General features: G+C 38.2%; 1 protein-coding gene and 1 long non-coding RNA gene across 7 annotated transcripts in view; one reads left to right on the top strand and one right to left on the bottom strand.

Annotated features, from left to right (window-relative positions):
• The window catches only part of LOC147872633 (uncharacterized), a 421,094-nt gene that overhangs the window by 115,231 nt on the left and 289,504 nt on the right, over nt 1-16,359 (bottom strand). The gene's annotated exons all lie outside the window — the stretch shown is intronic.
• LOC110831358 (ankyrin repeat domain-containing protein 13C) overlaps nt 1-16,359 on the top strand; it is a 40,476-nt gene that overhangs the window by 5,445 nt on the left and 18,672 nt on the right. For 3 of the 6 annotated variants that reach the window (XM_087356086.1, XM_087356087.1, XM_087356085.1), the window contains exons 5-11: nt 346-557; nt 1,035-1,166; nt 6,404-6,568; nt 7,202-7,351; nt 7,953-8,082; nt 8,939-9,056; nt 12,293-16,359. In XM_087356086.1, coding sequence (XP_087212212.1) covers nt 346-557; nt 1,035-1,166; nt 6,404-6,568; nt 7,202-7,351; nt 7,953-8,082; nt 8,939-9,056; nt 12,293-12,389 — 1,004 coding nt within the window. In that variant the 3' untranslated portion in view covers nt 12,390-16,359. The remainder of the gene's footprint in view (nt 1-345; nt 558-1,034; nt 1,167-6,403; nt 6,569-7,201; nt 7,352-7,952; nt 8,083-8,938; nt 9,057-12,292) is intronic. The other 3 variants (XM_022067260.2, XM_022067259.2, XM_022067257.2) reach the window with 1 other exon arrangement.

The raw sequence follows: 16,359 nt of genomic DNA, 5'->3' as shown, positions 1-16,359 counted from the left end.
CCAGACATTTTTCTATTTATACAGGTTTCTGTTTTGATAGAGGTACTTCTTACTTCTTGCATTAACAGCATAGGAAAGGAAATGATGTGTCCCCCTGAGTGTTAATCTTTATTTAATAACTCGTGTAGAATATATAAGATTGTAGTGTTCAGCAAGGGTAATATATTTTTATAATTTATTGAAAAAGTCTGTTATAGTATGTTTGTAGATATGTCAGTACATTTTAAAACAATGTAATTGTGTTAGATAAATATTGCCTTACTGGTTCTAGACAATATGAAAAGTTAAACTAATCTTATAGAAATAGTAACTTTGTAAATGTAGAATTTTGATGTATTGTTGCAGTACCACTAGTATCAAGGATTCTTCCATCGGATATTTGCAGAATTCACAAACGTGGGTCATCTATTCGTCTTGACACTACACTGGTAGATTTCAATGATATGAGGTGGGAACGTGGAGATATCTCGTTCTTGTTCAATGGAGATCGGAAACCCAACCTTTCCTTAACAGTTTTGGACAATAAGGCTGAACTATATCAGCGTGTACGATATGAGGTAATGCATCACTAATTATCTTAGTGTAATTTCAGAACACCTCCAATGTTTCCTATGACTATCTCTTCTCCTTTATTTGGCACACAGACATTCTAAAATAGGGTACAACTTTTAAAATTGGTAGTCATGTCATCTATACATGCATTAATGTTGGTGTAGAAGAAATAACCCATGTCCTTTCTGATTTGTAAAGCAGCAGGCAATTAAAAATGTGTGCAAAATATCTAAATTACCAAATAAGTACTGTACAATTCTTTATTTGCCTAGAATTCCAGATTTAAGGTACAAGACACACAAAACCAATTATTATCATTTCCACAAGAGCATAAATTCTTTTTTGAGCCAGTCTCAACATGACTGCTGACAGCATTGTGTAAACTGAAGTCCTTGGTTTAGTGCACAGTTTCATTGCAGTAGCTTAGAAAAGAGTGAATGACAGATGTGCGTATCAGATATGGTAACATTTGTGTTCTTCAGGAGACAGAGATGGAAATTGAGGATGAAGTGGATATCTTAATGAGCAGTGATATTATGGCGGCACAAATGTCAACAAAGTCCATAACATTCACAAGGGCACAGACAGGGTGGATATTCAGGGAAGACAGGAAGGTATGGCAAAACTCACTGATTATAATTAAAGTGAAAACTTATTTTTGAAAAGAAGCTGCGAGTTCATTGTGTCTTACTCCTAAATATGAAATTATGTTGTTAAAATAGTGTCAGTTGTAGTTGTCTTGGTTTTGATGCTGTTGCATGGTCTTGTAGGTTGTTTGAATATTTTGGAGGACTGTGTCACCCCTGTCTTTCAGGGTTGAGTGTGGGTATATGTGCCTACATGCACGTGCAATGGGCTTGTGCTTGCAGGTGTTGGGGAGGGTGGATGTTTCTGATTTTGTAAGTTTGTAATCTGTACAAACTTGGGAATATTTCACTAGGTATGATGTGATACATATCATAGCATGAAGCTAAACAGAAATGTAACAAGGTGCGTTAGATAATTTGATGCTGGATGTTAATACAGTTGTAAGACTTGAGGTTCTCACAGCGGTGAGTATGAAGATATCCGTCTTCTGGGTTATTGCGCTGTGTAGTCTGGTCGATGTTAACCAACGTTTCAGAGGTCATACTGCCTCCGTCATCAGGGCGATGAATATGCCAATGGGGTGTGAGGAGCTGGATTTATAGGCAGGGAAGTGAAAGGTGTAGCCTGCCCCGAGCCAATGGGAGCAGGTATGGGAGTGGACCAATGGTAGCACGTGGGCGAGAGTGGGAGAGGGAGAGAAATATATGAGAGAGAAAGGTGAGTTAGGTTGTATGGATAAGGGCCCTGAAAAGGGCCGAGTTAGTGGTCTGGTTGGTTCTGGCGGCGCACTCTTGCTCGCTCTCGGAGTGTGTGAATAAGAGGCTTCCAGGACCGGCTCAGGTGAAGTCCATCTTCCCTGTTGATCTCGATGGCTTCCCTGATTAACCGATCCATGTAGCCGGTTTTTGAGGAGAGGATGGAAGTGTCCTCTAGCTGTATATTGTGTTCCAAGTTGAAGCGGTGTTCAGCAACCGCAGATTTCTCGGGCTGCCCGAGCCGGATGTGGCGTTCGTGCTCCTTGATCCTGGCCTCAAAGGAACGGCCTGTCTGGCCGATGTAGACTTTTCCGCACTCGCAGGGAACTCTGTATACGCCAGGCGTCTTCAGTCCTAGGCCGTCCTTTACCGGCCGGAGAAAACTGGGAATTTTCTTTGGCGGAAGACCCACAGACTTGATGTCGTGCCTGGCCAGCAACCTGCTTATGCGGTTGAAGGTCGTCCCGACGTAGGGCAGGAAGGCAACCGAGGCTGGTTTTTCAGTAGGCGGTGGCAGCCTCGCAGGCGGATTGAGAGCTTTCTGAATCTGACGGTTGCTGTATCCGTTTTTCCTGAAGGTGGTGGTGAGTGTCTCCAGTTCACTCTGTAGGCTCTCGTGGTCGCAAAGGGCTTTATCCCTGTGTACCAGGGTCGAGAGAACGGCTTGTTTGTTGGACGGGTGGTGATGGGAATTGGAGTTGAGGTAAAGGTCGGTATGGGTTGGTTTTCGGTACACCTTGTGGCCTAATGAGCCATCAGGTTTCCGGTGGATGTCTATGTCGAGGAATGGGAGATGGCCGTCCTTTTCAGTCTCCATGGTGAACTGGATGCTCTCGTGAATGCTGTTGAGGTGGCTGAGGAACTCAGCGAGCTTGTCAGGGCCGTGGGGCCAGATAACAAACGTGTCGTCTACGTAACGGAACCAGCAGAGGGGCTTGAAGGTCGCCCCGTCTACGGCCATTTCTTCAAAGTTCTCCATGTAGAAATTGGCGATGACAGGTGATAGTGGGGAACCCATAGCCACCCTGTCGGTCTGTTCGTAGAACCGGCTGCCGAACTTGAAATATGAAGATGTTAGTACAAGGTGGAACAGCCTCAAGACGTCGCCATCGAAGTGCCGTTCCAGGAGACGTAGGGCATCACCAACGGGTACCATGGTGAAGAGAGACACGACATTGAAACTAACCATGATGTCCCCAGGACCCACGTGGAGCGACTTGATAGTATTGATGAATTCGGTGGAGTTCTTCACGTGACGTGGAGAGTGCCCCACCAATCCACCGAGTAGTCCCGCGAGATATTGGGCGAGCCGGTAGGTTGGAGCGCTGATGGTGCTTACGATGGGCCTGAGGGGAGCTCCTTCCTTATGGATCTTGGGTAGCCTATACAGTCTAGGGGGCCTCGAACCCTGGGGCCGTAGCTTTTTGATGACCTCCTCTGGAAATGAACACTTCTTGAGAAGGAGGTTGGTCTTCCTTTCAACGGCTTCCGTAGGGTCCTTAGACAGTAGCCTGTACGTCGGGGCTTCCAGAAGGGCTCGGATCTTCCCGTTGTAGTCGTCGGTGCTAAGGACAACCGTCGCGCTACCCTTGTCTGCCGGGAGGACCGTGAGGTCCGCGTTATTCCGCAGGGCTCGGAGAGCTCTCCTCTCAGCTCTGGACAGATTGTCTTTTGGCTTCTTGGAGGCTCTCAGGATCCCCTTTGGGGGAGGGTTAGTTGTGTTTCAAAATCTTAAGTAACACACTAAACTAACCCCGCTGTCTCTATCTGATATTTTACTTCTTTACGTCGCTGTTCAGAGGCCAACTGTTATAGGTCAGTCAACTTTCTACGTTCAGCCCCACCCTTACAAATCTTCGTCTGCTTTTTCCCCTTCTGTTCTTGTTGAATACGTTTTCCTATGTTTATCAATGTGGATTTCCCTTCGCTTTTCATTATTTGTTAGATAGGTCAGGTTTTTAAGTTCTTACGTCGCTATTCAGAGGCCAATTGTTCTTGGTCAGCCAAATTTCTACGTCCAGCCCCACCCTTACAAATCTTCGTCTGCTTTTTTCCCCTTCTGTTCTTATTGAATACGTTTTCCTACTTTTATCAATGTGGATTTCCCTTCGCTTTTCTTTATTTGTTAGATAGGTCAGGTTTTTAAGTTGCTACGTTGCTATTCAGAGGACAATTGTTCTTGGTTAGTCAGCTATCTACGTCCAACCCCACCCTTGCAAATCTTCGTCTGCTTTTTCCTCTTCTGTTCTTGTTGAATTAGTTTTTCTACGTTTATCAATGTAAGTCTTCCTTTGCTTTTCTTCATTTGTTAGATAGTTCAGATTTTTAAGATTTTACGTTGCTATTCAGAGGCCAATTGTTCTTGGTTAGTCAACTATCTACATCCAACCCCACCCTTGCAAATCTTCGTCTGCTTTTTCCCCTTCTGTTCTTGTTGAATACGTTTTCCTACGTTTATCAATGTGGATTTCCCTTAGCTTTTCTTTATTTGTTAGATAGGTCAGGTTTTTAAGTTGCTACGTCGCTATTCAGAGGACAATTGTTTTTGGTAAGTCAACTATCTACTTCCAACCCCACCCTTGCAAATCTTTGTTTTCTTTTTCCCCTTCTGTTCTTACCGAATAAGTTTTTCTACGTGTGTCGTTAATATGGTCTCATCTAGCATTGTAAGTCTTACATTGCTTTTCTTCATTTGTTAAATAGTTCTGATGTTTTAGTTATTTACATTGCTATTCAGAGGCCAATTGTTCTTGGTTAGTGAACTATCTACGTCCAATCCCACCCTTGCAAATCTTCGTTTTCTTTTTTGTTCTTCTGTTCTTGTTGAATACGTTTTCCTACGTTTATCAATGTGGATTTCCCTTCGCTTTTCTTTATTTGTTAGATAGGTCAGGTTTTTAAGTTCTTACGTCGCTATTCAGAGGCCAATTGTTTTTGGTCAGTCAACTTTCTACGTCCAACCCCACCCTTACAAATCTTTGTCTGCTTTTTCCCCTTCTGTTCTTGTTGAATTAGTTTTTCTGCGTTTATCAATGTAAGACTTCCTTCGCTTTTCTTCATTTGTTAGTTAGTTCAGATTTTTAAGATTTTACGTCGCTATTCAGAGGCCAATTGTTCTTGGTTAGTCAACTATCTACGTCCAACCCCACCCTTGCAAATCTTCATTTTCTTTTTTGTTCTTCTGTTCTTGTTGAATACGTTTTCCTACGTTTATCAATGTAAGTCGCTCTTCGCTTTTTTTTTATTTGTTAAGTAGGTCTCATGTTTTAGTTCTTTACGTCGCTATTCAGAGGCCAATTGTTCTTGGTCAGTCAACTTTCTACGTCTAGTCCCACTCTTGCAAATCTTCGTCTTAAAATCGATCATAAAGTCAGTTTTCGTAATTGTAATATATCGAGTATATATGAGTAGTATTATTAGTATCACTTTACCTTCTTGCAGTTGTTGGATTTGGTACTTCAAATACTTGATAACATCTTCTTTCACTTTTCTGATGTTTTAAGCCAACTGTCAGTCAATTTTTAATAATGCGACATGCTGCTTCTGTAGCAGTGATAATGCGACTGGCTTGGTAGTCAAGCGTTATTTGTTTACTCGGCATTATTGTGTTGTACTCGGCATTGTTGTGTTCCACAACAATGCCGAGTTTGTTTATAGTTGACATTGTTGATGACGTAATTTCTTGAAGACAACGAGGAATCACAAATTTTTATAATATAGATACAAATGCGCATAATTTATCTTGTATGGTGTGATATCCGTAGTGTTTTGCAAGAATAGATTTATGTCCATAGTAAATCGTTATGAGATCCAATGAAGCGTTAAAAAAAATGGAAAATGTGTGCTGCATTGGAATGCACATTTTCATTTGTGTTCTTGATGGACAGAAGATTGACATTCAGTATATTCTGTTAAAAAGAAACCACCTTTTATATAACTTATATACAGTAGGGCCCTGCTTTTCGGCGCTCCGCTTTACGGCGATCCGCTAATACGGCGCTCAACAGCTGAGTCATAGAAGTGCGTCCGGCGCCATTTTCTCGTCGCTGATTCAATCTGTTTACAACTTTCGTGTGCTCCGCGTCTATCTGTATTTCTGGCAATTTTTCAAAGTTATTTCAAACTGTATATTTAGCGTTCGATGAAATTAAACGTGCCACACCAATGAACTCTAAAGTCATAAGAAAAAGAGATAACCTTTTTGCCGACATGGAAAAACTTTCAGTTGTGTGGATTGAAGATCAAACCAGCCACAATGTGTGTACTACTGATATTCATTTAACTTTCATATCGTTTTCTTAGGCCTAGCGCTATTGTGCACTTACTATATGATAGTGTAAACATCTTATTAGACTTTGATATGCATTTGCAAGTGAGAAAAGGAAAAGATCCGCTTTTCGGCGATTTTCGCTTTACGGCGGGAGTCTGGTCCCTAACCTGCCGTATAAGCGGTGCCCTACTGTAAAACTGTCTTTTCAGTATTGAAAATGAATATTATAAATTTGCAGGAGATGGTTGGGCCATTCCATTCAGAGTTTTATGTCATCAATGGTATGCTTCTCGAGTCGCGGAAAAGGCGGGAGCACCTCTCAGAAGAGGACCTGCAGAAGAACAAAGCCATTATGGAAAGTTTTACCAAAGGCAGTACACAGGGTTTTGATAACAATGGAGAGGTAAAGGCATTACACTTTCTTCCTTTAATTGTGTTGCCTTAATTAGCTAGCAGCCACATCACTTGGTTAAACTCTGCTGACATTTCAAGGGCAATCTCTGCCCTCATTTTCAGGGCTAGTCATGAGTTTAACCAAATGATGCTGCTGTTAGCTCGAGAAAATTTTATTAATTGTCAAAATTATTGGGGATCATCAGCATGGATTTTTACATAACTGCTGATCAGATATTCTGCATTTGTCTGATACCCAAAAGAAAATGGGAGTATAATGGGACATTAGTGCAGCTATTTATAGACTTTAAGAATACCTTGGTTCATTTAGGAGAGAAATATTATACATTCTCATTGATTTCAGTACACCCATGAAACTAGTTGGGCCAATTAAAATGCGTTTCATGAAACCTATAGTAAAGTCTGTGGGCATAGGAAAAAATATGGCTTAGGATAGGGTAATTTCTTGACTAGCTGAACGTACTGTGGTCAGTGGAACTAGCTAGCTAGTTAGGTAGCTAGGAATGAATGAGGCAGGAAATTTTGTTCATTATTTGTGGCACATGTGATGAAGTTTGACAGGCTATGATTTTACCGAGAGATCAGTCATTTAAGGCAGTCTGTTTGGATTTTTGCATTGCAGCCTGTACGGAGGCCATCATTGTCACCCCCACCAGAGAGCAAAGTATCATGGGAGGAATATATAGGAAGTGAACCTGGAAACCATCCAACATTAGGGCGAAATCTTGTATACAAAGAAACCAGCAAAGCATTCAAGGCTACTGTTGCTATGGTAAGTAAAAAGAATTACCATATTTATTTCTGTAATTTACCGTGAATGACATGACAGTTTTTGCCACATTAAATGTTTATATCGTTCTTCTGGCCATTCTTATATTTGTATATAAAATTTAGATTGTCATATGCAAATTCATTGCTCTCTCAAACACACATACATGCACACACAGAGAAAACTATCCGTACAGAAGTATATTATTTGTGTTGAAGATATACTTTTTATAAAAAAAACATTTAGTAAAAATAAAGCTGTCCCCAGTATATGCCATGAAGGCTTTGGGGGGGGGGGGGGGGGGGGGAGAAGGTATAAATTCTACTCATTCTTGGCAATCATCACTTGTGTGTGTTACTTCCTGCGGAACATATTGGGATTCTGTTGCCGATGCTCTTCAACCCTGTATAGGTCATTTGTGTCAGTATGCCACCTGCTTTTTGTGTTTGTAACTCTGCATGTCACAGAGTTTATTTTAGGGTTTTCTTTGGTTCTCAAAATAAAGAGCAAAAATTGTTCTAGAGATAATGTGTAATGGTGATGTGTGTTTTTCTTATGGAATTGAATTAATATGTAAGACCAGTAAAACACATCACATTTTCAGAGTCCTGACTTCCCGTTGTCTGTGGATATGCTGCTGAATGTACTAGAAGTGATTGCTCCTTTTAAACACTTCAGTAAGCTGAGAGAATTTGTTCTTATGAAGCTACCTCCAGGCTTTCCAGTCAAAATAGGTGAGCAATGGTTCTTTAGTTTTAATTCACATGCATTGATAACTGTGAGCCATGTGGTTAGTTTGGTTGGTGTTAGATGCTTTTTCTTCCATTAAAAATACCAAATAAAGGTCAAAGTACTTTACATATTGGGCAACAAGTTATTGGATACCAAAATGATTCTCTGTGATACATTTGTGACTTTTATTTTGTTATGTTTAAATAGTTCTATATAGATGTTTAAAGTGAATAAAATAAAGTACCATATATAGGGATTACATTTGTCTGTTATGATAATTTCTTTCCTTTAAATCTGTCTGTATTTCCTTCATACATGTTTAATCAACCATCCACTGTGCCTGCTATTCATAATCTGTAAGCAGTTATTTTGCAAACTTTTTGTGTTTATAGTATGTGTGTGCTAGACACATGGCAAATCGAATACTCGCACACTGTATTGAGGGTCTTTTGGACTGACAGACTTGTTGGTCATTTGGTTGAAATGTCAGCCAGTCTACCAGTCCACATGGTGCTACATCCCAGAAGAGTCGTCTGCATATTTACTGCCCTGATATCTTAGGTTCTCACCTAGGTGGTGATTTGTTAGTATGATATTCAGATAGTATAAGACAGTCAAGATTTTCCCATCAAAATATTTTAATAATTTATAGTCTGACTGGTTTAATATATGGGCAGCCATCATTAGGAAGATAGTACACTTCCATATATGTATATAAAGACTTTGTTTCCAGTCACCACTTTCACATACGCTTTCTTACCTCATTTTTTTGGAAAGAAGAGTGTTTGATATAACAAGATTATTGTTAATGCAGGTACTGTACCAGTTCCAAGTTCTATTTGATTTGGTTTGTTCTAGATATTCCGATCCTACCCACTGTTACAGCTAAAATCACATTCCAGGAATTTGCGTTTCGGAATGACATCAAGGCTGAACTCTTTGAAATACCATCACATTACATAGAAGACCCAACAAGGTAAGATAACAATGTTTATATATCATCACAGTATGGCTATATCACATGTTTCTTGGTTCTACAACCCAGTTGTGGGTTTTTGCCTTGTCCTTTTTGGAGGTTTCTTGGTCTTTGAAGTGTGCATTTGTGAGTAGTGAGTGACCAGCCCACTGACTGCACAATTTCTACTCAATCCTGATTTGACTACCAGAGCCATCAAGCAGTGAATCAAGGGACTTGGGTGAGAAATGACTGCTGAATTTTGCTTACAAAACATCTCGTTCGTGCTTGTAAGGTTTTTTTATATGCCATGAATCTACGACGTGGGACCGCTGGCTTTACTTCCCCTCCGAAGAAAGTTGTGCTACGGATTTTTATCACCCTTAAAAATCCATTGCCCTTGGCTGGGTTTGAACCCGCTAACCTTGGGTCCAGTGGCGAGCGTGCTAACCGCTAGTCCACCGAGGGTGACGTGGTTATATCATATGGGCTAGATTAAAAATGCCAGATTTAACACTTTGGACATATTTTTATATATATTACCTGACAGCAGTTTCAGTTTACAGTTACAGTTTGTGTGACCATATGAAAAAAGATGATATGTTGAAGTTTACTATTTTGGCAAGTATTATGTGACATTGTGTATTTCCATCACATTATATTTTAGAGAGGATAGTAAATGCTGTAACTGTGTCAATGTCATGCAAGTACAAATTTTCATGCATTAGATTTGAATTTTGATCATCGAGTGGTTAAGTTGTTTTGTATTCAGAAAAACCGTGCAAGTGCTAGTATTTATTATCTCAATCTTACTGCATGTCTTATCACATTTTATAGATAATGATAACAAAATGCAGTTTATATGCACTTTTTACTTTCATTATAATACTATTATATTTCATTATTTATCAGTATTGACTATAGTGGTCAGTGTTTTGTGTATGAATGTGAAGGAGAGAATTGTTAAGAAAGATTGCTCCACCATTGGTTAACCCTTTAAAAGATACGCAGCGTATTGCAGTATCCGTCTCGGTGGTATGCTAAGTTTAAATTTGCTACACAAAGTTACGTTGACACAATTATATGCCTGCCATATTTTTTGTTTCTGTGCCAATTTTGCCTAAAATAATCATATTTCGATAATTAATTAAGAAATGGCAATGTAACCAATGGCATTGTGAAGACTTAAGAAAACATTACTTCTTTGTGTAAAGTCATTATTCTTGTACATATTTACTGTTTTAAAATTTAAAACAAATTTGAATTTTAATAATTGCAAAACATTTACTAAATATTTTGTAATATAATCACCTGCTATTCAATTCATAGTGTAGTCATTGGGCTGGGATGTTGTCTACAGAGGGAAGTTCTCTTTCTTTTGGTTGGGTTTGAGTTGTGAGCACAAACAGCCAATTTCTTCACACACAAACTTGCACATCCACATGCATGTGCCTACAAATACACAAATGTGATGACTGTTACTGAAAACTGGCCAGTGATTTGAATGTTTCAGTTCTAGCCCATTCCTAATCAGGTAAGATATATTTGTGGTGCTTATGACATTATACTGATAGATACAAACTTTTTTTATAATGAGAATGGCAACCTATGATCTTGTGCTGAAGGATTTTGTACCATATCTTTAAGTGATTAATAAAATCATAACAGTATCATTCAGGTTAGTGAGTATTTGGGCTGAGTTTCTGAACCCGATACCTCATCAGTATGAAGCAGATGTACTAACTGCTCGATCACCATGTTTGGCACAATAATAAAAATATATTTAAAAGTAGTCGAGTGATGAAGAGTCTGCTGTGGTATGTTGGGCAACAATATAATTCAAACTTGGTTTGGAAACTGTGTTTTCAAGTACTTACCACCATCATATACTGGTAAGTCCTATATATATTCGAAATCAGAATCATTCGACATAAGTTCTCATAATTGTCTGTAATTCTGTTGAGTTTTTTTTATACATTGGCTTTGTGATCCACCCAGCCTCCTATCCAGTGTGTACTAGGGACTTTGCCTGGAGTTTAAGTTGGCTGCAGTGTGAAGCCGACAGTTAACGTTATCTCATTTTGAAGTTTAGAATATGTGGACCTTATTGCCATGTCCACTTTATGCCTTTGTCTTGTAATGGTTAATCACAAATACAACTTTATCTTTATCTGAGGTTAGCACATTTATTGGGCATAATTAAAACCAGCAATGTAATTACAGTGGTGTAAAGTTTTTGAATTTATATTGTGTATCAGATAAAAATTATTTAATGAAATGTGAAATTTTAGTTTTGAAATGTAAGGAATTAGTATTTCTATGTGTTATCAGTTTCTGAAAACATTTTGCATAGTAGTAAGGTTGAAACTAAATTTGATGACTTCATTAAGCACACCAGTAGTTTTTGCACTGTAACTATTTCATGCAAAATCCATTTACAGAAATTCTTCCTGAATTGTCATCCTTAAAAGAAGGTCACATACGTGGTCTATAGTTTTTAATGGCTGACTGTTTGTGGAAGATGTAGGGCTATATTATAATGATTGATGAAATATTTTAATTTTTTTTTTAAAACAATTTCCCTGTTTTCTGCCAATATTATTTTCCCATAATGGATGTAATTTTTTTTAATTTCTGCAGCGTGGTTACTCTCTGTTTTGGTCTATAAATTCTGTCTAGATGGTTCTGTTACCTTATATTGTGGAACTTGTTTTAAACATTCTGTTTTGGGATCAACGTCTCATATCTGCGAGTGTCCAGATTCTCATTCTTTATTGCACATTGTTTTTTCCTTCCCTATAGGACATGTTTTTTTTCCAAACATCTTTTGCATTATTATAATCCACTGAAACATTTTTTATGTAATTTCCTTGTTAAATATGAAGATGAACTTCATTCTTTTCACATTTTGTCATGGTTATATTTACCATTGCCATGCATGGCCTATACGTAATTTTGTTCTGGTTTTACTTCATATAGCTAGCTGCTGTTTTATTGTTGTCATTATCATTGGCATTTAATCTTAATAAGTCACAGTGGATGAGGAAGTGTCATATGAAAATATTTTTGATTAATTATTGATAGGGAAGGAAAGAGGTGGGAGAATGATGTGTTTTTAGGGTGGTTGTAATACTGCAGAAATTTGGAAACTGCTGCTATAGTTCAGAATGTAGCTTGTCCAGTAATTTGGCTGGTGATACACTGAATGGCTGGGGTGCAAGTTTATTAGAGGTGTTGGAAAATTTTCTCTTCACCAGCATGTCCGGGATGGCTTTGGGATGCACCTACCCTCCTGTACGATGGGTACCAGATGGTGGAGAACTTTCCTCAGAGGTAAAGGCATCCAGAACGTGAAGCTATTGCTGAGGTCTGAGAATATGTTGAACATTCCCTCCATGCCCCTGTGCATATAATTGGCATGCTGTTAGGTACAGTGGTACCGTCCCTTCACCTTAACCTCTTAGATAACATGTAATTCTTCCATTTACCTGGATTAGTTTGGAGAGATGGGATCAGATAAACCACTTACGTTTCTTCAAATCTTGTCACTGTTATGCTCATTCTGTCACCTTACTCCTCCTATTTCCTAATTGTGATTGAATGGGGTCTTGTGCATCAAATTCCATTTAAAGTCTTTCTGGCATTCTTGTAACTTGAAGACAGAGAAAACTGCATAATGAGGAACTTAGCTATGTGTATTTTTACTCAAATATTATTAGGAGAATAATGGGGATAGGATATATAGCACACCCAGTACGAGAAGTGTGTATCAATTTTAGTTTGCAACCCTCAATATAAGAGACCCACGTCAGTGACTGAGGCATAACTTCAAGTACAAAATTAAAGTGGATTTTAAAGAAAGGTGAGGTGACTGGATTTACCTGGCAGGATAGAGTCTAGTTGCTGGCAGTTGTGAACACAAGTAATTTAAGTTCTGGATTCTGTCAACTGCTTTGCCAATCTCATTGCTTCATTTTAGTAGTGGAGTGTTTCATTTGATCTTCTTAACATCAGTTCTGTACCTGTACTGCTACCTACAGAGTTGAAGTTCTAATTTGTACAAGGTGTACAGTTCTACTGCATAAATGTAAGGAAAATATCCTGTTTGTTAAATTGTGCTAAATAAGCAGTGTAAGCCTCACTTTAACAGTCCAGTTTTATCTCTAAAGTTTGAGGTTTTTACTGCAATGTGAATATCAAGGATCTTATGGGTATTGTATTTTGCACAATGTCTTGATGATGGAAGCAGTGCATTCCTCCAGAACAGTGGCACATGGCCATATACTATAACAGCCCAGATCATCATCACTTATCTCAAGTATTTTTCCTTGTTCTTTGACGTTTCTTCGTGATTCAGTTTAAATTGACATTTTGTTTCTTGTCATGCTGCTTAGATCGTCAGGTTCTGGGAAGAATAACTTATGGAGTTGAAAAGTTGTTTTTATTACTTATAAAATAATTTGCTAGCCATGATTTTAAAGCAGGGGTTCTCGCCCTTTTTAGACCAGGGGTCATATCATTTCGTACAAACTTACAGGCTGCCAGGTTATATTTGAATACAGTTTATTTAAACTTCATTGTAATTTATAAAAAAATATACTATTTATTCATCACAGAATGTTATCGAGCTACAGAAATTAATGCAGGTCGTGAGTTGAGAACTCCTGTTTTAATGTACTGAAGATAAGTTTGCAGGAACTTGATTATTGAATGGACATCCATTTTTTTCATATCACTGGAAAGTGTGTGGTGCCTTACTCAGGCAGTTAGATCAAAATAATTTCATTCACATGTGACATTAAAGAAATAGTGTCCTGAATGTACTGTTTGCCTGTAGTTTCACTGACTATATCCACAAGGTCTCAGTTTTTAAATGTTGTGAATATTTGTTGTTGAACTTTATCAGTAATGCAGGAAGGTATAATTTAACACCATTAGCATTTTTAAAAAAATTAATCATAGTCTGGCCAGAAGTGCCCAAAACAAAGTCTCTAAATCAGGTGAAATGGAAATAATAATTTTAAAGTTCTCAGTTCCATTTTGTGTGGTCAAGTGGTACAGAAAGTGTAACCACAAAATTGTATGTTTACATGAATGCTTGCATGGTTTTGTATAGGGAAATTATGTGAGATTGAGATTATTTGAGGGGGGTGTATGCATGTGTGTAGTTGCTTATGTGTATGTCAAGTTCTTGTATCCTTCAGCAAAAATGTGATTGTAGAGTAGTAACTACAGCATTATAGTAAGATTGTATTTATTTGTTTATAATTATTAACCAAATTTTAGATTTATTAAACAGGTAACTGGTGTGTTGAAATGATACTTTTGGCAACCTGTGATGTGTAGCAGAACAGAATATTTTAATGGATAAAACATGGGTATATGCGAGTGGTTTAGTGAATGTGCAGATTGTCCAGGAAAGATGTTTATACACATTCAGTGAATGAGATAAAGATATTTAATAACAAAACTAAACTAAACCAAACCATTACATAATACAGCATTGAGACTTATTTAATTAGCAAATCTAGTATAGGTATTCAAAATAGCTACCATTGGCTTTGTGGCACAGTTGACTGTTGAACAACTGACTGAGACGCGGTCACTGAAGTTGACGCTTGGATGGCTGCGCAAGACTGTTCTGTTTCTTACTGTGTAGCTCTTGAAGTGTTACTGGCTTTGCTCTGTGCACTGCATCCTTCAAGTACCCTACCAGAAAAAGGCGGGTGGGATTAAATCTTGCGAACATGGGGGTTACTCAGCAGATGCTGTTGTGTTCTATCTGTTGGATGGGAAAAGTGTCAAGATAGGCCCTGACATCATGATGGTAATGTGGGGGTGTCCCATCTTCTTCATACCATGTCCTCACATCCATACAGCTGACGTATGGTAGGAATAATGAATTCTTGAATGTGTATGTATCTTTTTGGGACACTCTGTATATGAGCCAGGGTAGCCCAATCAGTAACTTGACTGTGAGCTAGATGCCCAGGATTTTATCCCAGGCAGGGGCAAAGGATTTTTCTTCTAACTTTTGCATCCATATTGGCTGTGGGGTTCACCCACCTTCCAATCCAATACAGTGGGCACTGGGGGTCCTTTCCAGGGGGGTAAGGTGTGGTTAGGTTTGTGATGCTGACCGTTCACCCTGTCCAATGCCGAGGTCAAGAATGAGTAGAAGCTATTGATCCTCTTGCCACAGGTGCCACTATGGCGTGTAGCTGCACAGCTTCACTTTAGTGAATATGAGGTGCTAGTTCGACTCATCAGTTACTTGTGTTAACCCAGAAAGTTTGTTTATTCTTGAATTCTCTTATTCTCTGTGACAGTAGAACTCAAAGGTTTAACACTACCAACACCAGACACTGCCTTTAAATCCTATACTGAGTCCAGTCCACAACATCTAAACCTTATTACTTAAACTGTCTTTCTTCCTCCTGCTTTATCATCCAAGTAACAGCTTTCCACTAGGTTTCTTCACCAAGTTCTAGCCCCAGTAGCTTGTGAACAGCTTAATAGCTTAAATATATTTAGTTTACAAGTCTCATTGCACATAATTAACCCTTTCAAGTCAAAACTTGTGAGAATAATATTTTTTAATTACAGTCCATACCTCAAAGAAAACACAGCATTTCACCATTACAAAGATGAAATTGATAAAAACTGTTTAAAGAAATCTCCCTGTTTACATTGAGAATTGTACAAAATGCAGCATTTCTGATTGTTAAAGAAGATGGTACACACATTATCACTCGACTTCAAAGGGTTAATCAGTTTCTTTGTGAGTTTGTTTGCTTTTTGTTGTGTGCTAATTTCTTTAAAATAGTTCATTATAAGCTATGCACACTAACCTTAAATTTTACTATAGTTTGAATTCATACATGTAAACATTGACACAAATGGCAGTTTTAGTCATATGGTTTTACTATTCATGTTTCACTACATGTATGCATTTTTTTCATTAAGGAGAAAGGTACTTCCATTACTCTGAACTTTTAAAGAAATGTTTTGAGGCCAAAAATTTAGTGTTCGGTCTGTATGCTGTTATAATTGTTAAGAAAAAATAAGATACCAAGGTATTCTTTTGTTTGTAATAAAATATTTAATTGATAATTTTGTTTAGATATGATATATTAAAAATTGCCATTTTGTGTTAAGGAATGTGTATTAATGTACAATTTTCAGATCGGTTTGGAGTGTACAGGTATGTTTGCTGTATGTGTGCAAGGTAATATCAACTTAATAATTTTGATTAATTCTCTTCTAGATACTCATGTGTTATTCTTTTGAAGGTTACATTTGTAACACTGGTTATCTTCCATTT

The sequence above is a fragment of the Zootermopsis nevadensis genome, unplaced genomic scaffold (assembly GCF_977971745.1).
Source record: "Zootermopsis nevadensis isolate Lab colony 2312 unplaced genomic scaffold, Znev_1.0 Znev_ptg000025l, whole genome shotgun sequence".
NCBI lineage: Eukaryota > Metazoa > Arthropoda > Insecta > Blattodea > Termopsidae > Zootermopsis > Zootermopsis nevadensis.
This window is presented reverse-complemented; position numbering and strand designations above follow the sequence as displayed.